We start from the raw sequence: 20,600 nt of genomic DNA on the forward strand, positions 1-20,600 counted from the left end.
AAAGTGAATAAGGAAGTGTTATTTACTCCTCATAACACAAGAACTAGGGGTCACCAAATGAAATTACTAGGCAGCAGGTTTAAAACAAACAAAAGGAAATATTTCTTCAAACAACACACAGTCAACCTGTGGAACTCTTTGCGGGAGGATGTTGTGAAGGCCAAGACTATAACAGGGTTTAAAAAAGAACTAGATAAGTTCTTGGAGGATAGGTCCATCAATGACTATTAGCCAGGATGATCAAGTGTCCCTAGCCTCTGTTTGCCTGAAGCTGGGAATGGGCAACAAGGGATGGATCACCTGATGGTTGCCTGTGCTGTTCATTCCCTCTGGGGCACCTGGCATTGGCCACTGTCAGAAGACAGGATACTGGGCCATTGGTCTGACCCAGTCTGGACATTCTTATGTTTTTTATCATAGGTCACTTAGACTCTTTGTGCCTCAGTTTCCCATGGGGCTACTCTGCGTCTCAGCAGTGCTGGGAGGAGGATGAAAGCTTGTGTGACACTGGGATACATGGTGCTGTGGGCTGCAGCTGGAGACACCTCTTGAACGGGCGTTAGGTTCTGCCAGGTAGCGGAGGGGCTGGGGAAAGTGGAGTCTGGCCCGGCTGCCTCTAGAGGGCTCTGGCTCTGGCTGCGGAGGGGCGGCTGCGCTCTGTTTCCTCCGGCCCGGATACCGGGGTTTGGTTTCCGGAGCGAGACGGGGTGACTGGTAGTGGCGGCGGGCGCCAGCTCCATTGTGACCCGAGATCGCGGGCTGAGCCGCTGCTGCGGTGGGTCGGAAACCTGCATTAACCCCGCTCGGTGCCCAGCCGGGGGGACTCTCTGCGGGGGCTGGAACCAGCCCCTGGGGCAGCCCCGGGCTCTGCCGACACCAGCCCCTGAGCCGGAGCCTGCAGGTGAGGGGCGAGACCCGGGGGAAGGGCCGGGGCCGGGCAGGAAAGTGACTCTGCACCACCGGCCCCTCCTCCCCCCAGCTCTGCTCCCGGGGGGCGGGGGTCTGCGAGTCCCAGAGCTGCTGCCCTCCCTGATCCCTCCCCCCCCCCGGCTCTGCCCCCCTGAGCGCCTGCAGGAGCCGAGCCAGCTCCGGGGAGCGACCGCCCCGGGCCGGGCCAGGGACCGAGTCTCCCGGCCCGGGGGGAGGGGACGGGGCAGGAGGGAGACTGGGGCAGAGCCTGGCAGGGGCAGCAGGAGCGATCAGTGGGGAGGGAGGTTATTATGGGCTGCCAAAGGGGCCCAGTTTTGTGCCCACTCTCTGGGGTGTCTTGCCAGTGACGCATGGTTAGAGGATTCTCCTCTGTGGGGTTCCCCTAGGCCTTGAAACAGGGCGTGCTGGGGGATCCCCACATCTCCCCAAACAAAGGGGGTGGGGAGAACCCAGAGGACCTCTGGGGACCAGGGTATTGCAGGAGTCGGGGAGGGGAAGGGAGGAGAGGGGGATTCTGGAGGCCCATGTCTGGGAGGAGAGTTGGTGAGGACAGCCCGTAGCACTGCAGGGAACATGGGGTGAGCCCAGGGTAACGGGCAGCAGGTTGTTGTGGGTGGAGGGGGATCCTGAGGCAGGCTGGGGTGGGCCTTGTAGGAATCTGGGGAGGGTTGCAGGGAAGCTGGGGAAGCCCCTCTCAGTTTACCCCTCTCCCCACCAGCTTCCCCAATTCTGTCCTGTCCCCTTTCAATCCCTACCTCTCCTTCTGTCCCCATGGGCAGGCAATAGACCCTTCTATTCAGCCCCCTGCTTGTTATCACCCTCCCGCAGGCTGCTGCTGGGATTCAGAGGGAGCAGAGAGCCCTTCCGGCTGCCTAACCCAGCACCATACACTCCCCTTCCCCCCCACCCCCCACCACCACGGAGCAGGGATCCCTGCTGGGAGCAGGACAGGACCGAACTGCCAGTCCCTGGAAAGTCCCAGGAGCCAAACCTGCCCAGACCCATTTACTGCAGCGTTCCTGGGCAGTTTCACTTTCCCATGAACAAGGTGAGGAGCAGAGAGAGAGGAAAAGTCAGTTCTGCCTGTGCCCAAGGGGAATCCCACAAAATAGGCAGCTTCTTGGGTTCCGCTCTTTTCTAGCACATGGGTCCGAGACTCTGTTCCTGGCAGGGTTTAAAAATGTTTGGGTGGCTTTAGGCCTGGTGAGAGGGGCCGGGGTCTGCTAAAGTGACACTAGGAGCGCTGCAGCGGCGCAGCTGCACAGGGCGTCTGGTGAAGATGCTCTAAGCTGATGGGAGCGAGCTGTCCTGTCAGCATAATAAAACCATCTCCACAAGAGGCGGTAGCTATGTCGGCGGGAGAAGCTGTGCCACCCACATAGCACTGTCCACACCAGCACTTAGGTTGGTGTAATTTACATCATTCAAGGGGCGTGGCTTATCCCCCCCCTCAAGCAACATAATTACACCGACATAACCTGCTGTGTAGACAAGCCCTCAGCGTTTTCCCAGCAAGGCAGAGCCCATAGGTGCTGGAACAGTTTTTATAGTGGCGGTGTTGAAAGCCATTGAACAAAACTGTAAACCCTGTAAATGATGGAAATGACTTGAAACCAAGCACACCCAGCACCCATGGCAGAGCCTAGTTTCTGTCTGCAAAGAAAAAGCCTAGGATGTGAAGTGGACTAAAGCCCCTTCTAGAACCTCCCCAGTCACCCTCCTCAGCCTGACCGGCTGCAGCATAACAGGCCCTTTTCTCTCCAGATCGTCCCAACCGCCTGGGGCATAGAGCAAGTTCTGTTCGGCTCCGTGAGGGTATTTTTAGTGAGCTGCTGGAGGAGGAACAGGACTGTCAATGCGCCAGGGGAGGACGGGAGGAAAGGGCATGACCAGTCTGCTGCGACTTGTGTGACTCCGGGTCTGAGTTTTGGGAACAGGCCTGTTGGGGAGGGTGTAGACATTCACCTGTCAATGGAACGAACCCTGGAATACCTGGAACTCAGCCCTTTTCTCTGTTTGGCAGGGAGCTCTCAGGGTCCGTCCACACTTAAACACTACAGTGACTCTGCTGCAGCTCCACTGCTGTGGGGCTTCCATGTAGACGCTCACTACAAAGATGGGAGGGGTTCACTGTAGCTAATCCACATCCATCGACCGAGCGCTGTCTAGGTTAGGTTAGCTTGGCTTCACTACATCTCTCAAGGGTGTGGATTTTTCACACCCCTGACCAACATAGTTAGACCAATGTAAGTTTTCAGTGTAGAAGAGTCCTGAGGGTCCCAAACACGGGACTGATCAGCAGCTACGGAGCTGGGGCGGCCAAAGAGAGGAAAGTGCAGGGTGAGGCGGCGTGTTGTTGGCTGATTTGTGTGGGAGGTGGGTCTGCAACGAGCAGGGACAAAGAGCCACCGTCTAGGCCCGAGCGAAAGGACCGGCTCTGTCGGTGCAAAGGCCGTGGCAGACTCATCCCTGGTGTACCTGCATGAAGCCAGGCCTGTTCTCTGAGGGGCGTTGTCATGATGTGACCGTCTCCAAACGCCCCCTCATGGCACAGCCCTGCAGGCACCCCACCTTCTGGTTCCCCTTCTCAGGCTCCACTGCACGTTCTGTGTCCATTACCCCTACCCTTTATTATCCCACACGGTACAAAATAGCCCCAAACACAGTCCATTCCCCCTCCTCCCCGGTACACACAGCTCCTTCAACACAGTTGAACGACATACCTCATACCCTGCTCAGGCATCTCTCACTTGCCCCTCCTGCCTCTTCTCAGCTGTCTCTCGCCTGCCCCTTTCCTGAGTCTTTCTCCCCACTCCTAGAAAGAGCCAGCAAACCTTTCTAATTCCCTGCAGCTTCCCCCCTGCACCTCAGCAGGGATCTTCCCTGGGAGCCGACCTCCTGCTCCCAGGTCTCCATGGTGGGACACACCTGTTCTGCTAGGGGGAACAGATAGCAAGAATGAAAAATTGGGACCCATTTTTTCGGGGAGTGGGGCGTATATAAGACAAAGCCCCTGCTATCAGGAGATCTGGCCACCTGAGGTATAGGGGTGCTGGACCCACTTCTTTTCCAAGGAGCCAGCCACTCGGTGACAGGTGCAACGTATAGGAGATGGGCAGCAGGTACTGAGCTGGGGCAATTGTCATTACAGCTGCTGGTGACGTTGGAGGAGGCGACTGTTTCACCATGGAGCCCTGGGTGATGCTGGATCCGCGGCAGAGAGCCCTGTACCGGGATGTCATGCAGGAAAGCTATGAGACCCTGATGTCCCTGGGTGAGGAACTCTTTTCATCTCTCTCTTCTCTTCTCTCCAACTTAAATCCACTCTTTCATGCCTACCCCAACCCCCCTTACCCCCTCCATGAAGACGGGACAGGGAGGAGAAGAAAGGCAGGGAGCTGCAGCCTAGGAAGCCAGATGTGAAGAAGCAGGTATCATGCCAGTGTGGCTAGAAAGCCCCACAAGAATCCTTGACACTGACTGAGTATTAAACGTTTCATGAATCCTAAGCAAGTCGCCACAGAGCACTGTGCTTTGCTGATAGTGAAGGGCAGACTGAAGAGCTCTCGTAGGATTAAGGAGCAGCAGGAAGTAGCCAGGGGCTGGATGAGTGGAAAGGACGCAGGGCTCAAGGTGGGCCACAGTTCTCAAACCAGATGGTTTTTCTTGGGAAGAGTCAGCTTCCCCTCCCCCAAAGAATTGTCAAAGGTTTTGGCGCAAAAAAAGCCACTTTTTTTGGATACTTGTTTTCCCGAAATTTGTTTCAAAGCCATTATCAACAGTGTTTTTTTGTTTCCCAAGAAGTGGAATTTTGGGGGGAAATGAAAAACTTCCATACACGTTTTTGGGGAAAATTGAATTAAAAAAAAATGTGGGATACTGAGATTAAAACAACTTTGCAATTTTTTGCCTGAATATTGATTTATTTGTTCATTTTTCAACCGTGGGAGCTGGAGACTGAGATAGGAAGGGTCTGACACCAGGGCAAGGGGATACCGGGGAGAGGCAGAGGGGACCAGACGACAACCGAAACCGTGGAGCGAGGAGGGGGCTGAGGACAGAGGCCACAAGTCCAAAGGCGGAGCTGGCAGAGCTGCGAGTGCGGTGGGAGGACGTGGAGGGAAGGCCTGGGGGAAATGGGGTCAGGGCTGTGGCCGTGGAGAGTGCAATGAGGATGTGTTTGGGGGGATAGGTCAGGCCAGGAGCTGGTTGCTAGCTCGGCTAATGGAGAGGGGGAAGTTGGGCTGGATGGAAGCAGAGCACAAAAGCCCAGAACTTCAAAGATGTTTAGGAGCTGGGCCGGAGAGGGATGGAGGGAGAGGAGAGATGGAGAAATCATCTAGAATGGAGGAGAACAGAGGCCTGCCTGAAAGGGGAGGCCCCAGAGGACAGAGATTGTGGCAGGGGATAAGAAGGGCTGGCAGGCAGGAGGCGATGGGGACTGAAAGGAGAAGCTGATGAAACTGAGGTGGGGAACTGAAGATCTGAGGCAAAGCAGAGAAACTGTCAGTTTCCCAGTTCAGTAACCAGGAGGAACTGCCTGGATGGCGTCTGTCAGGGCCCCAAACCGCCCAGGCTAATGCATGAGAATTGGTTGTAGGTGCTTGGACCCCCCGTCCCACCACAAACAGCTCTGGGTTGGCTCTCCCAGCGTTTGCAGGAGAGCATCATTAGCTCTTTTTGTTTGTTTTTTAACAGAGGAGGCCTGGGGTAAAATGAGTGGAAGAACCAGGAATTAAACCTGGGTCTCCTTCCTGACCACATTGTCGCTCCTCGGCTGCTCTGAACGGTCCGTAATACAGCCCTGCGAACAACAGCACACTGAAATCTGTGTCATTTATAGATTTAGTGCAAAATCTGCTTGTTTTATTGATAGTCTACACGCTCTAGGCCGGGGGAAGGAAGGTGTCCGCAGAGTCAGAGGACAAAAGGGGAGGATGGCTCGGACTAGCACAGAGCGGGATGACACAGTCAGGGCCTTTGGTCTACACCAGAGAATGAAGCCATTCAAGATGAACAGCTGTAATCCCAAGGGGCTCAGTGCTGGCCCGGCTTACTAAACCACTCCCCTGAAGGTTTGTCCTGCATTCACCTCTCAAATGGCAGTGCCCTCTGGGTAGCCTCTCCGGCAGCTGGAGAGTCCACTGATGCTGCTATGAGTTTTATTACGGCAGCTGTGAGGACTCCAACTGAGACTGGGATTCTGTTGTACTTCACCCCACTCTCAAACCTAGCCGGTGCGGATGCCTGCTCTGAAGAGCTTGTACTTCAAACAGATAAAGGGTGGGAGGGAAAACAGAGGCAGTGACTCGCCCGAGATCACCCAGGAATAGAATCTGGGCATCCCAACTGCCAGCCCAGCGGAGTGTCCACAGGACCGGCTGTGGTTCAGCCGCAGGACTAGTCTGGCAGGCCTGGCTAGCTTACCTTCACCGCGGTACTAACCCCGCGGTACTAACCCCGTGGCAGGGCGTGGATCAGCGTTCATGTCGCCCTCCCCATCAGTACCCAGCCCCGGGAAGCTAATGATCCAGCCAACAGGTCCAATTCGGTGATGAACCCTGGTCACATGCCCCCTGAGGCGTGTCGTGCTAAGAAGACTAATGCAGGTCAGACTTCAGCCCTGGAAAGTCCTTACTCCCATAGCCCAGGTCATAACTGTGCACAGCACGTTTGCAAGCGGACCCAGGGCGTGCTACAAGCGTGCGGGCAGGTTGAAACAGCTCTTAGCACAGTTAATTTCTCTGGTGCAGTCAAGGCCACAGAGTGGACAGAACAGCAACATCTATGGTCGTCTTCTAGGGCTGAGCAGGCTATAAAGACCAGAGGATGGGCCATAAGACAGGAGGTTTGGAGGAGATGGACAGAGAGGAACGACAGTGAGTAAGTGTAAAAGAAGGCAGCACAGACTTGAAGTCTGTGAGCTTGGAGTCAGTAGAGTTAAGGGGAGTTGTGAGTGGCAGGGGCAGGAGGATGAACTGGGGGACAGGGAAATGAGATGAGGCTTGGATTGGAAAGAGAGAGGAGAACACATCACAGAGACCAGGCCAGGAGAGAGGGATTCAGCTGTTGAACAGCTGAGCCAGCAAAGAGCTGGGGAAGAAAAGACACCCCCAGGACAAGGGGGCAGCCAGAGAGGCAGAATCAGAGAGCAAGGAGCTGGAGTAGAGACACCTAATGAACCGTGATATCACCTGTTTTTCCCCTACGAGCACTATTTCCGATTTCTAAACCCGACCTGATCTCCTGGATGGAACGAGGGGAGGAGCCATCCGCCCGGGATTTCCAGGGACGGGAGAGCCCCCGAGGAGCCCCCGCAGGTGAGCAACCGGGTGAATCAGACTCCCCCGGCCCATCCACCTGGGCGAATGGGGCACAAACGACACAGTCGCTGGAATTCCCGTGAGCTCCCGTCTTCTGCCTCCTCCCACCCGGGTCAGGTTTGTAGCCAGCAGCAGGCGTTGTGGCTATAGCTGGTTGGAATTTGCTCATTAAAACTTTTTCTTTTTTTTAAGAGGGAGGACCAAAAAAAGGAGCATTTTCACCAAAACAAACGTTTTTGCAGGAAATCTTCATTTTGGTCAGAATTTCCACTTTTTCAACCCAAAACTAGAAAATCAAAATAATCTGCTTTTCTTAAAAAAAATAAATAAAATAAAGGTTTGCAATAAAATTATTGGTTGGTTGGTTGATTTATGAAAACTGAACATTTTTAGAGACAGCTCAAAGTTTTAAACTGCAGATGGTTTTTCAAAAACTGAAAATTGAGAGAAAGGGATTTCAAACTAGATGTCCCGGTGGGTCCCCTTGTAGCCTTAAATTCTGGGACTTTTCTGACTTCAGGTTCTTACAGTGACATTTTTGGTGTACGAAATTAAACAAAATTAAAATTAAAAACCATCTAAAAAAATTCCCACGAATCATAATCGTTGCTTTTCAACTAACTCCAGCTGTGTATTTGTGGCAGACGTCAGTCATGGTTCCCCATCCGTCCTGGCTTGTACCTGGCAGCAGCTCCCTTCCCCGGAGTCTTCAGATGGGATGTGAAGACAGAATAAACCCCTTCCTCTCTCTTCTGTGGGGAAATCTGGGTTCCTTTCCCCCCCACACCCCTGTGCAGGGAGTGACTCATGCCTGGACTCTCTCTCCCTTTATCCCAGCAGCTGATGGTTTGGTGAGCGACAACGAGGAGGAGGATGCTGAGGAGGAGGAGGAGGAGGAAGGCTCAGAGGAATTGGAACCACGCACGTCTCAGAACCCTGAGTGGGAAAAGAGCCCTGCTGACTCCGATGAACAAAAGAAAGCCCAGCCAGGGAAGAAGCATGACAAAGCCACGCAGCGCGGTCCAGGCCTGAGGAAGCCGAAGGGCACGGTGGCCCAGACTCGCTGTGGCGACTGCAGGAAGAGTTTCGAGTGTGGGGCGGCTGGGGGCCGGCAGCGGAAGGGCAAGCCGACCGAGGAGCGCGCCAAACCCTTCCGCTGCCAGGACTGCGGCAAGAGCTTCATCTGGGCCTCGCACCTGGAGCGGCACCGGCGCATCCACACTGGCGAGCGCCCCTTCCGCTGCCCCGAGTGCGGGGAAAGCTACAGCCAGAGCTCCCACCTGCTGCAGCACCGCCGCACCCACACCAGCGACCGGCCCCACAAGTGCGGCGACTGCGGGAAGCGCTTCGCCCGGCCTGACGAGCTGGCCGCCCACCAGCAGGGCCACGCGGCGGACAAACCCCACAAGTGCAGCCACTGCGGCAAGGGCTTCATCTGGGCCTCCCACCTGGAGCGGCACCGGCGCATCCACACCGGGGAAAAGCCGTTCAAGTGCCCCGAGTGCGGGGAATCCTTCAGCCAGAGCTCCCATCTGTCAAAGCACCGGCGCAGCCACACGGGGGAGCGCCCCTACCGCTGCCCGCACTGCGGGAAAAGTTTCTGTCAGAGCTCGGACCTAGCCCGCCACAAGCGGACCCACCTGGGCAAGAAACCCCTGCGCTGCGGCGACTGCGGGAAGTGCTTCCGAGCCGGGCCGGCCCTGGCCCGGCACCAGCGCTCCCACCGGCGGGAGAGGGCCCACCGCTGCAGTGACTGCGGCAAAGGCTTCGTCTGGGCCTCTCACCTGGAGCGGCACCGGCGGGTCCACACGGGCGAGCGCCCCTTCCCCTGCACCAGCTGCGGGGAGCGCTTCGCCCAGAAGGCCCACCTGCTCCAGCACCGCAAGACCCACTCCCCCGACCGGCCTTACAAGTGTGGGGACTGCGGCAAGCGCTTCGGGGACAACGCCGCCTTCCTGGCCCACCAGCAGGGCCATGCGGCGGAGAAGAGCTACAAGTGCAGCGACTGCGGGAAAGGCTTTGCCTGGGTCTCCCACCTGGAGCGGCACCGGCGCATCCACACTGGAGAAAAGCCTTTCAAGTGCCCCGAGTGCGGGGAATCCTTCAGCCAGAGCTCGCATCTCACCAAGCACCAGCGCAGCCACCTGGGCAAGCGGCCCTACAAGTGTAGCGAGTGCGGGAAGGCCTTCAGCCTCACTCTCGACCTCATCATCCACCAGCGGACCCACATGGGCGGCAAACCCTATAAGTGCTCCCGGTGCAGGAAAGGATTCACCCGCCGGGCCAACCTCATCAAACACCAGAGGAGCCATGGGGAGGAGGAGCCCTGAGGGGATGCACGGACTGGGCTGCAGGGTGGAGGGAGCCAAAGGGGGATAGGATAAACACGACAGTGGGAGGCTAACAAGAGCTTGTGTGGTGGGGAATGGTATAAATGTGAGGCTCAGAGACTAACAGGATAGAGGGAGGGTATAGATGTGATACTTGGCTGCTAATGAGGTGGGGGAGCAGTATAAATGTGACACAGGGAGGCTAATGGGGGAACAGTAGAAAAGTGACACATGGAGGCTAATGTGGGGGAACAATATAAATGTGTCACAGATGCTAATAGTGTGGGGGAATGGTATAAAAGTGATACATGAAGGCTAATGCTTGGGGAACAATATAAATGTGACACAGATGCAGTATAAATGACCCTTGGCGCAGCCGCCCTGGGATTCCCTGTGTCTCACAGTAGAGTTGCCAGTTTTGGTGGGATGTATTCCTGGAGGTTTCATCGCATGACGTAATCTAATTAAAGATTAATCTTTCATTCCTGGAGACTCCAGGACAATCCTGGAGGGGTGGCAAACCTAGTCCCTCGAAAGGCATTTCCAGATGTCTCAGAGCGTGTCAACTGGCCTGGACCGCCGCCAGTCACCGAGGGAGACAAAAAACCTGGCAGGCCAGCTAGTCATCGCCCCCCGCTCCCCATTTGCTATGGGGTCCTGTGTAGGGATAATGGAGATTTAAACAGAGACTCTGCTGCACTCACCTCTCCCCCCTGCAATATGCCCAGGATGGCCCAGACCCTCAAAGGTATTTATTCCTTTGATATCAGTGGATTTTAGGAGCCTAAATGTCATTGAGATTCTGGGCCAACATCCGCAGGGTGAGAAAAGCCTCCACCAGGATCGGAGCTGCAGATGCTGCTATGACTTGCCCTTGCCTGGGAGAGCAGCTGCCAGCAAATAAGGGGTTCGTGCCGGGCAGGCAGCGGCCGCAGCAAGGCCATTGCTTTGCTCCAGCAGATCTGAGCTCCCCGAGGACAGAATCGGTTCCTTTTGTCACCAGATCCCAGAGTGGCTCCCCAGAGGCCTGTCGTCTCCCAACCCCTGTAGGAATGTCCGTCTGACGCTTCCGGGAGCTGGGATCTGTTTGTGGCCGCATTCTTGGATTTTTTTTTTTTTGGAGTGCATCGTGTCGAGTTTAGTTCCCCACCACTGAGTCGTAGACGATGGTTTATTTGTGACTTTTCTTGCTTTCTGTTGGAGGCAAATAAAATAGAATGTAGTTTTACCAGCCTTACAGACTCCAGGATACTTGGCATGATTAGAAATATGCCTTTAAGTACAGCAAGATACTCATTGGAATAGAGTCTATTTAATTTGAACAGGAGTGTTGTAGATCTATAGGTGCCATTAACTCAGGGCTGGTTCAGACAAACCCAGGACTTCTGTGGAATATTTATTGGGATCCCTGCGAGGGAGAGAGACTGCCCTCTCTCTTCAGTTAGTTATCAACCAGGAGCCCAGTAACAGGCCGAGCCTTTCATAAGTGACGAGCTATTTGAACTCCTCCAAGAACTAAACCTCACACCTTCTACTCCAAGTGCAGGACGTGTTTCTTTGACCTCCTATCTGGAACATAAAGAGACACTGACATGCATATTGGTTTTAGAAACCCTTACCAGAACAAGACACTACTGTACACGCTTCTCCTCCAGGGGGTGTAGGAGAGACCAAAGTCGCTTAGTGCCCAGCTGGAAGGCACTCAGATACACAGGAGATGAGCGCAATAGAAGAACCTATATAGAAAAGAACAACTTTTGGGTGTCCAACTTGAGACTCCGTAAAGGTGTTTAATTTTCCGAAGGGCAGGAGCTTGGGCCTTTCAGGTGACTCATGCTGGACACCCAAACTCCCTAGGCATTTCTGGAAAACTGTGGCCCAATTTTCAGTCCCCTGCCCTCCCCTCCCCACCCCTTGCCTGCAAGCTCCCAAAATTAAAATACCTGCAGTCTCAATTTTACAGCAAACGGGGGTGGGGGGGGGGCGGGAAGGAATTACAGAAAATTTCAGAGACCTGGCAAAGTTTCACTGGTTTAACGAAGGTCTTGTCTACACACGGTTTTTATAGCAGTTTAATTATTATGGGTTGGGGTGTGATTTTTCTAATGAACTAATTGCACTGGTTTATTGATATAAAAGTGCCTTATTCTGGTGTAACTTAGGTAACAAGGCAGCTTACTTCGACCTAACTGTGGAAGCGTCTACACTTAAATTTCGCTCCTGTAGATGTAACTGCCCCACTACACTGACTCCATCTCCATGAGCAGCGTAGAATCAAGGTTGATGTGGTTAGGTCAATGCAGTCTCAGTGTAGACACTGCGTTGCTTAAATTGATTGTTACTGGCTTTCAGGACCCATCCCACAATGCCCCAGGTTGACAGTACAATCGATACAAGGGCTCCTAGTGGGGACACCACCAATACAAGGAGTGAAGTGTAGACACAGACAAGTGATGCAATTACTGCGGCAGCCAACATCAGTTAGTCAACTTACTTTTGTAGCATAGACATGGTCTTATTCCCCTTCCCTCCAGGTATAGCTATTCCAGTATAAGTACTTTTATACTGAGGTCAGGTCTATACTACAGTGGTTTGGCAGCATAGCTATTTTGGTCAGGGGTGTGGAATAAAAACAACCCAGGGTAGATGCAGCTATGCTGACAGACGAGCGCTCCTGCTGACATGGCTGATGTCAGTGGGGGAGGTAGTGTTACTATGCCAAAAGAAATACTGCTTTTATTATCATATGCTGTGTCTACACTAGAGGATCTGCTGGTATAGCTGTATGGGCAAAGCATTTGTAGCGTAGACAAGGCCTGACGTAACTTTTTGTCCACACTGGTATAGATCAGACGGTACAAGGGCTAAAGTTGAAATTTTTAAGTGATTCAATTTAACCAATGCAGCTTTATGTATGGACACTCTGAATTTGGTTTAAACTTGTTTTACAATGGTTTACCTTGCACTGGCAAATTTTCAGGTGTAAGCTATGCTGATATAACCAGTTTTAAACCAAAGTAAGGTGGTTTACAGCAATTCAGCAAATTTAGGTGTGGACACAAGCAAAAGGAAGTTGATACAAGTTGACTTAATGTTGTAGTGTAGACCAGGTTTAAACTGTCTTTTAAACCCAATTAAGTTAAACCAGTGCAACTTCTGCGTGTAGACATGATCTAAGAAATTAAGCATCTTTTAAGGATTAAAAAATCATGACACTGACTTCTTTGAAAGTGCTTGGAGATCCACTGTGGAGAAAATACGAGGTAAGTGCAAAACATTACTGACTGCACCTTTCCGTTGGGGTTCTGAAGGCGCGGAGGGTCAGGTAGGTGCATGGTGACCCAGAGCAGTAGAGGGCATTTCCTGGCTGTAGAACTCAAGGGGCTCATGTCGGACTTTTCTGAGGTTCTTTAGCATGTTCAGAGGGGAGGCAGCCCTGCCGCGTCTCCATACATCGCTATCCTAGGTGGCCTTCGCTACATAGAGCTCATGTTGTGTGTTTATAGTAAAATCCCCAATTCTCCAGATTGCCACCCCCCCCCATATTCAAAAACCATGAGTTGGGCCCCCAAAAGTCACGAGTGGCTTAAGAGAAGCCACCTTGAAAATAAATTCTGGGTTCTCTGTATTTGCTTTCTGAACCTCTAGGGGTTAACACATTCAAGCTTTTCTCTGCAACACAGGGGACTGGATGATGACTTCTCTCTTTATAAAATTATTGCTGAGAATTTCACGTGACTCCAGCAGCTGGGGCTTTTAGACAATGACCAAATATCACAAGACCAGTGATAAAGACGTTGGCAACCCTGGAATTTACTCCCCGCACCATTGCTGCAATTAGGGCCAGATTAAAAGCTGCCAGGGTCCTAGCCATGTAAGGCTGTCCTAGCCATCAGCTGGCTCTTGCGATGGTAGCTTCTGCTGCTGGCATCCCAAGTAAGGTGGGGCCATAGTGTGGGGAGGGGCGCCCCTCCCCACACTATGGCCCCACCTTACTTGGGATGCCAGCAGCAGAAGCTACCATCGCAAGAGCCAGCTGATGGAGAGCCTCTGCCTCTCCTCTTTCAGCAGCCTGTTTCTGCTGCTCCCTGCCTTCATGCAAGTGGAGATCTCACCTGGGCTTGACTCAAAGGATTCTCTCCGTAGGGGCCCCCGCTGAGCCACAATGGAGGGCAGCAGCACCCAGGGGCCCAACCCAGAGTCCCCCATTTGGCGTTAGCAGTACGGGGCTCCCCAGAGCAGTCAAGTTTCAGAGTTAAAATTGGGATGGATAAGGCCCCCCACCCCCATCTCAGAGCAATTGGCTCAGGCTCTCTGCAAATTCAGGCAGACATCACCAGAGGTCACATTTTAAAGCTTAACAACCACAAAGTCTAGGAACCTTATTCGAAGAAAAAGTACAGGAGTCAGGGCCAGTAGTGCCAAAGGGTAAAATTTTCAGAAAGTATCTATGGGATTCATGAGTGACATAGTTACATAAGAGCCTAAGTGTCTCTGAAAGTCAATGACTCACTTTGGCTGGTGGGACATAGCCATCTAAGTCATTTAGCATCACAGAGCCGCAGGGTCTGATCTACTCCGGGACTGGTTACAGCCAGGGCAGAGTGACCCTTTTAGTGGGCCAGGCCCCTAGCCGCACACAGTATGTCGACTGCACAGAAAAACCCACAGCAGCGAGTCTCAGGGCCAATGGGCTGAAGTAACCATGGAGATGTTCTCACCCAGGCTCCAAGACCCCCCCAAAGTCCAGGACTGCAACCCAAGCCTGAACAGCTACAGTGCTATTTTTAGCCCCACAAGCTGAGTCAATGGCCCTGGGCTCTGAGACTCGGCACCGCAGGTCTGTCTTGGGAAGGTAGATGTACCTCAAGATGGCCTCCCCATCTCTGTCCATGGCTCCCTGCAGTGACTCCAACCCAGCCCGACTCCTGCAGGAGGTTTCAATTGGGCCCCTTCAGGGCTCGCAGAGCATTTCCAGAGACACCAGGCAGCTTTTGCAAAACAAGGTCGCCATTGATTAGTCCCTGGGTGTACAGAATGAGAGAGCCCCTGCACCAGAGAGAGGCAACGTTCAGCCCGGCTAGGGCTCCCTTCAGTCATGCTGCCATCAAAGGCATCTTGTCTGGTTCTTGCTCCCTTTGTCCTTGGATGCCAGCCACTTGCCCCCTTTGCTCTCCATCCAGCTCCACTTTCCTGCCAAAGGGTGTGTGCCGTGGTGGGGGATGGGAGGAGGAGAGAGGAAGCAATCTCTTTCCTCTGGGGTGCTGGTTGGGAACATCCATTGGAGTTCCCAGTTCTTCCAATGATAGGAGGTCAGTTTCAGCCATTCCTTTCAGGATCCAGTCATACCTCACCCTCCCTGACAGTTATAAACCCCTTACAGCTCCTGTTCTGTCCCAAGAGCAGCTTTTTAACAGGTTTGCACCCACTAGGGAGCTATGCAGAGCACAGAGGGAAACTGAGTCATGCATCACCATCATAAAAATATTACCAAAATCCCTGCTTTGTCACATGCTAGCCTGGACCCCCCTAATTCCCAAAGGAGCTACCTTTGAGGCTCCAGGCCAGCAGTGAGGAGAGCAACTCTTGTATACCTTTAAAAATCTGGCCTAAGTCACTTTTGAAAATGGCACATCTGAAAATGTCACCGTAGGTCTTAATCCGGTTCTGAGTCCGCTGGAGATTATTCGACCTCCAGAGCTCACTGCAAGGCAGCTGGTGTTCTTGTGTTAAAGCAACAAAAGCTTGTAGAGAAACACGAGCATATTTTGAGTCAAATATCACATAGCACAGAAGCAGAGCCTGCTGCAAACTTTCTGCAACCGCAGCGCCGGCTCTGGCTTTTTTTGCCACTCCAAGCAAAAAAAAAAAAAAAAAGAGGGGGGGGGCAGAGCGGCAAAGCAGGGATAAAAAAACAAAAAACAAACCTGCAGCACGGCCAGAGCGGCAAAGCCGGGGGTGGGAGAAATGGCGCAGCCAGCAAAGCGGAGGGGTGGGGGGGAAACCCCTACAGGGCATCCAGAGCCAGGGTGCAGGGGGACTCCATGTGCTGCAGAGTGCGTGCCCGGTCTAGTGGGGGGGAGGGGGAAGGAACAGGGGGAGAGAGAGAGAGAAGGGGGGCAGCCAGGGCTTCAGCAGGGCACTTGCCCCGTGGCCCCGATCGCCGCGCCGCCTGCCGGGAGGGCTCCGCGCCGCTCTGGTTGGCGGGGAGGGAAGGATGCGGGCTGCCCTGCCGAGTTTGCTGCAGGGCACTCCCCTCTTCCACCCCTACAGGGTGGCTGGATCAGGGAATCAAAAAAAACCCCAAAACCAAAAAAGCAGCCGTGCCGCCCTAGGATTGGGCGGAATGCCGCCCCGTAGAATCTGCCGCCCCAAGCACGAGCTTGCTCGGCTGGTGCCTGGAGCCGGCCCTGTGCAGCTGATAGCCCTGCTCCTCCACATGGCGTCTGTCTGCATCCTATAGCTGCTTTTGGCATGGCTCGCCCACGACAGGTGGCTCTGTAAGGTGGGCTGAGCTGTGTTGTTATCCAAGGGTTGATCACAGGCAGGGCTGAGCAGGCAGTTGTCACAGAGAAGCGTGGGCTTTAGCAGGCATCTCCTCCAGGTCTGCAGAGTTCCCTGCTGCTAAGCTGCCCATTCAGCATGACTTTCAGCGGCATCTCTGTCACACGGAACCCCTGGCTGCAGCCAGAGACAGATGCTGCCGGCTGACTGGCATCCCAGCTCCCATCTGCCACCACGGAATAGGCCATGGAGTTCTTAGCCAAGGCAGCCAATCACCTTCCGAACAACCCCATCAAGCTAATGTTCTCCAGGGCTTGTGTCTGATTGTGGTAGAGAACTCTGGTCACTTTGAGCACAGAGGCTCACCAGCCAACAGTTAGCCAGAGCGAGCCATCTTGTCTCATGCCATGTGGCTGGCTTTGGCGGTCTCTCACCTGAAGCTAGTTTATCCTTTTTTGTCTTTAGCTAAGAAGTGGTCCACAGGGAGGGTGATTTTCTCCACTAAAGAGCCAGGGTTTGTGTTCCTTCAACAAAACATTTTTTTCTGCAAAGTTGAAGCATTGCTGCAGCATCCTTCCCTGGCAGGTTGTGGCATTTACTCTGCTTGTCTACCTTCTGCTGCCTTTGCACCCCAAAATCCAAACATGTGCGCACACATCCTAAAACACATCTGGTTCCTCTCTCCTCCCCCTTTGGGCTCCTGTCTCCCTTTCTCAATAGTCCCCCTCCCCCAAATCATTTGGTTCACATCCCTCCTCCCCATATAGTTTGGCTCCTGTTCTGTCTCCCCATGCCCCCCACACCCCTGAAATAATTTGGCTCTATTGCCTCCCCTTATTGTTGTTATAGATCGTAAGCCCCTCAGGGCAGGGACCATATTTTTGTTTTGTGTTTGTACAGCACCTGGCAATCTGGCATGACAGTGTCCTGCACCATGGACAGGGCTCCTAGGTGCTACGGTGTATCATGGTAGCCCCGAGAGACCACAACTGAAATCAGCCCCCTGGTGAGTCCAGGGGCTGCACAGACACCATGCGAGAGGCCCCACCACCTTACAGGCAGGCAGATGATGGACCAGCAAAACATTCCCAGGTGCAGAACTGGGGGCTAAGGGGCAAGTTTTTGGCTTTCCTAATTAGCTGCCCTAAGGGAGCCCTCCCCTTGCTGTACTAAGTGCCAATCTACCCCTTCCCCCTCTTGCCTGCCCCACAACCAGAGCACAAACAGGGGGTTGGGAGGAGGTCAGGTCACTCCATCTGGCAGAGCAACCCATTGGCTCCAGTTCCCCTCTTCAAACGCCCTACCAGAAATCATTCAGCACCAGTGCCCCCCCTCACAAAAAAAATTATTTGGCACCCCCCCCCCCCGCAAAAACATCTCCCCACTACCATGCCCCCTCCCTTACCTGGAAAGAAGGGGGCATTCAGGGTGCCTGCAGCTGTGTAACAACAGGAGGGACCAGCTCTTGTCCATCAGCATCCCCAGGGGTGTGAGTCTCCACAGAGGTGGATAGAAGGGGGCTCTGGCCTCCCAGCTGCAGGATGTGATGTTTCCAGTCAAAATGGAATTAGGATTAAATCTAGACACTGCATAAACATGGGACTAAACCCACCCAATCCCTTTGCCGCTGAAATTTCTCTTGCACACCTGATTCCTTGTACCCTTTTGCACGGACCAATGGCAGCTGTGCACAGCAGCTGGCCAGGGCTGGGCTTGGCAGCAAAGTGGGCATGTGGAAAAAGGGGTTGATGAGCAAAATTAGCGGCACTTTTGAAAATCCAACCAGTTGTGTCCAGAGAGAAGCAATAAATAGACCCAATCCCACCTTGCAAAAAGTGGCAGACACATACATGTGCCCTAAAAGCACCGACCACACTCACTGTAGTCACACGTCATAGGAACAGCAAGGTTGCCAACTCTCCCCATTTTAAAAGTCTCAAGCCATGTGTCCAGCTCCTGGAATGTAGTGACTGTAGGAAAATCTTTTTAAAAAAATTCTAAGTAAGTTGCTAGTCCCTGTGGTTGCAGAAAAAAAGCTTGAGAACATGACCCGAGTGCATAACCCAAGAGCTCAGAGACCAGAAGGGGAAGAAAAATGCCATTTTTAAAAATCCCAGGGTTTTTAAGACAATCCTCAGATTTTTTGAGGCTTCTCTCCTGCTTGTTTTGAATGCTTCCAGCTGGTGGCATGGCTAATCCACCCTGGTGACTCTGGAGAGCTGGGATCTATTCTTGACTTTTCCCTGGGCCTGCTAGGTGACCTCAGGCTGGTTGCACTGCTGTGCCGCAGTTTCCCCAAGTGTACAAGAGGGATAACGATTCTGTCATGGAGTCACAAGGTCTGGTCTACATCCCCCCCAACTGTCACCAGGCTCCAAGGAGTGACCCCTTTCAGTGTGCAGGACCCACACAGTTCCACGGGGCAGGCCCTCGGCCTCTGATACTGAGTCTTTGGCAGTAGCCATCCCTGTCTCTCTACCCAGCAAATCCAGCTGAGCCAGATTCCTGCAGGAGGCTTGTATGGCAGCCCTTCAGGGCACCAGGATCTCAGAGTCCTGCAGAGACGCAAGCAGCCTTTTCTAAACAAAGGAGCCATTTATTAGTCACCTGACACACCTAATCTGAAAGGCCTTGGGGCAGCAGAGGCAGAAATTATGCCAGTCCATCCTGGTCAAGCAAATGCCATGAGCCAAGCTGCTATGGACTCCCACCCTGTCTCCCCCAATCCTTGTTTGCCCAGCTCACAGTTCCTGTGTCCCTCCGAAAGGACAGCTCTTAGTCCAGTTCACATGTCCTGCCAGCTGGGATTTCCTGTTAGGCACTGATTGTTCAGTCCTTGGGGGTCTCACTTTGTCTTGCTGGATCCTCTGTTGATCTGGGTTAGTTTCAATCAGTTCCTCAAGGACCTAGTCATTCCCCCTAGACAGTGAGGAGCCACACACCCATCTCCTGCACTGTTCCAGGAGCAGCGTTAACCCTCTTGGACTCATGGGCTGGCAATGCAGCGTACCGAGGGAAATTCCCACAGATGACCGCCTTTGTATAATGCTTTGAGATCTGCAGATGAGAAGCGCTAAGTAAGAGCTGGATGTTATTGTTTGGGCTCTCACCACGGATGGATGCAAAGACAAATACACTTCCTTCTGTCACTCAACACCCCTCCTCCACCCCACCCCCCTCCTGTTCTTTAAGATGAACGACTCCAGACACATTGAGTTTTGGTAAACTACATTCTACTTTATTACCCTCTAAGCAGAAGCAAGGAAGTCAAAAGTTAAACCCTCGTCCCACCTCTGTGCCCGCGGCCCAACTCCACTCCTGTGCCATTCCCAACCCATCTCTGTCCCAGGACCCACCTCCCCCAACAATAAACCAACCTTTCAGGCCCTTCCCTGAGACAAACAGCTCGAGCCAGTGACAAAAGCCAATGATCCAGCCAGGAGAACCTGGGTCCAAGGAGTCACCTGCTGTGGTAACTAGGAGATGTAGTGTAGCCCCTTGTCTGCCAGCAGCCGCGCTCCCAGGCAGGAGGCAGATTCCAGCAGCTGAGTTCCCGACTCCCTGTGGCCTCCTCACTGATGGACTCAGCCTGGCCTGTTGACTTCCCCAGCTTCCTTCTCTGCCCAGCCTCTTCCTCAGGAACCGGCAGACGCCCCCTCTCCCACGCCGTTCCCTCCTCTTGGGGTGTCATTCGGAGCCCTTTAGGATTCAGGGCCATTTCCCAGCACTGTTATCTTTGATCTTCACTCCCTGACATCACTGCAGAGCTCAGGCAGTAACTTCCTTCCCCAGTTCGGTCCGTCTCCGTCTCTAGCCGTGAGCGTCGCTACTTAACCAACTGGCCCCAAGAGGCCAGAGAGGATTTTTCCACTGACACCCACCCAGGGGCACAGTCAGACCCAGCATTAGTGCAACCAAAGATAAACACAGAAAATGCACTAGCTCGGCCTTCCTAACCATCCTTTGTCTAGCACGGGATGTGTCACGCAGAATCTAAGGGGAGCAGTTAGAATGAGCTGCCCGGAGGCGCCGGAAAGGAAGGACAGTATAGACATGACACCCTAAGGCTAACGGAATGGAGGGGGAACTGTATAAATGTGACCCCCTCCCAGGCTCACAGAAAGTGGGGGGGCATATAAATGTGACACCCCAAAGTTAATGCTATTGACATCGGATTCCCTGGGCCCACAAAGGCTGTTCTAGGCTCCCCACAAGAGGGAGGGCCTGTGGAAACCAGCTGCTGCTCTGCATGGTGAATTCATCACCCTGGAGCAGAGAGCAGGGCAGAGCCCTGAGCCTTGCCTTTCGCATCCTGAAAGAGGGGCAGGTCCCACGGAGCGGGGCTTGTGCATCTGTGGCTCTAAGGCCAAATTTCATACCTTTGCCGGGCACTGGGTCACTGGCCCCCCCTTTAAATGGCTATAACAAGACAGATTCCCAGCCACAGAGGCCCTTCGCTGTGCTTATTTCTCCAGGTATCTCCAGCAGCAGGGAGTCCCACTGGTGAACCGTG

At 53.6% G+C, this 20,600-nt stretch overlaps 2 protein-coding genes across 6 annotated transcripts in view; one reads left to right on the forward strand and one right to left on the reverse strand.

Moving 5' to 3' along the window:
• LOC123345053 (zinc finger protein 883-like) overlaps positions 1-20,600 on the reverse strand; it is a 902,586-nt gene that overhangs the window by 12,747 nt on the left and 869,239 nt on the right. The gene's annotated exons all lie outside the window — the stretch shown is intronic.
• On the forward strand, positions 642-10,816 carry LOC123345052 (zinc finger protein CKR1-like). Of its 5 annotated transcripts, none has more exons than XM_044981654.1 (3): positions 642-775; positions 4,082-4,204; positions 8,091-10,816. In XM_044981654.1, the coding sequence occupies exons 2-3, from the start codon at positions 4,117-4,119 to the stop codon at positions 9,581-9,583; spliced, it is 1,581 nt and encodes a 526-aa protein (XP_044837589.1). In that variant the 5' UTR covers positions 642-775; positions 4,082-4,116; the 3' UTR covers positions 9,584-10,816. The 5 variants fall into 5 exon arrangements, with proteins under 5 accessions (XP_044837589.1, XP_044837591.1, XP_044837592.1 ...); XM_044981656.1 differs by having other exon boundaries at positions 682-901; positions 4,082-7,250; XM_044981657.1 differs by having other exon boundaries at positions 682-901; positions 4,082-7,250; positions 8,094-10,816.

The sequence above is a fragment of the Mauremys mutica genome, chromosome 12, assembly GCF_020497125.1.
Source record: "Mauremys mutica isolate MM-2020 ecotype Southern chromosome 12, ASM2049712v1, whole genome shotgun sequence".
Classification (NCBI taxonomy): Eukaryota; Metazoa; Chordata; order Testudines; family Geoemydidae; genus Mauremys; species Mauremys mutica.

Excerpts from the sequence above, each read along its gene's own strand:
- LOC123345052 (XM_044981654.1), top strand. The coding sequence starts at position 4,117 with ATGGAGCCCTGGGTGATGCTGGATCCGCGGCAGAGAGCCCTGTACCGG. Across the intron at positions 4,205-8,090 it reads TGAGACCCTGATGTCCCTGG|CAGCTGATGGTTTGGTGAGC; the intron begins GTGAGGAACTCT and ends CCTTTATCCCAG.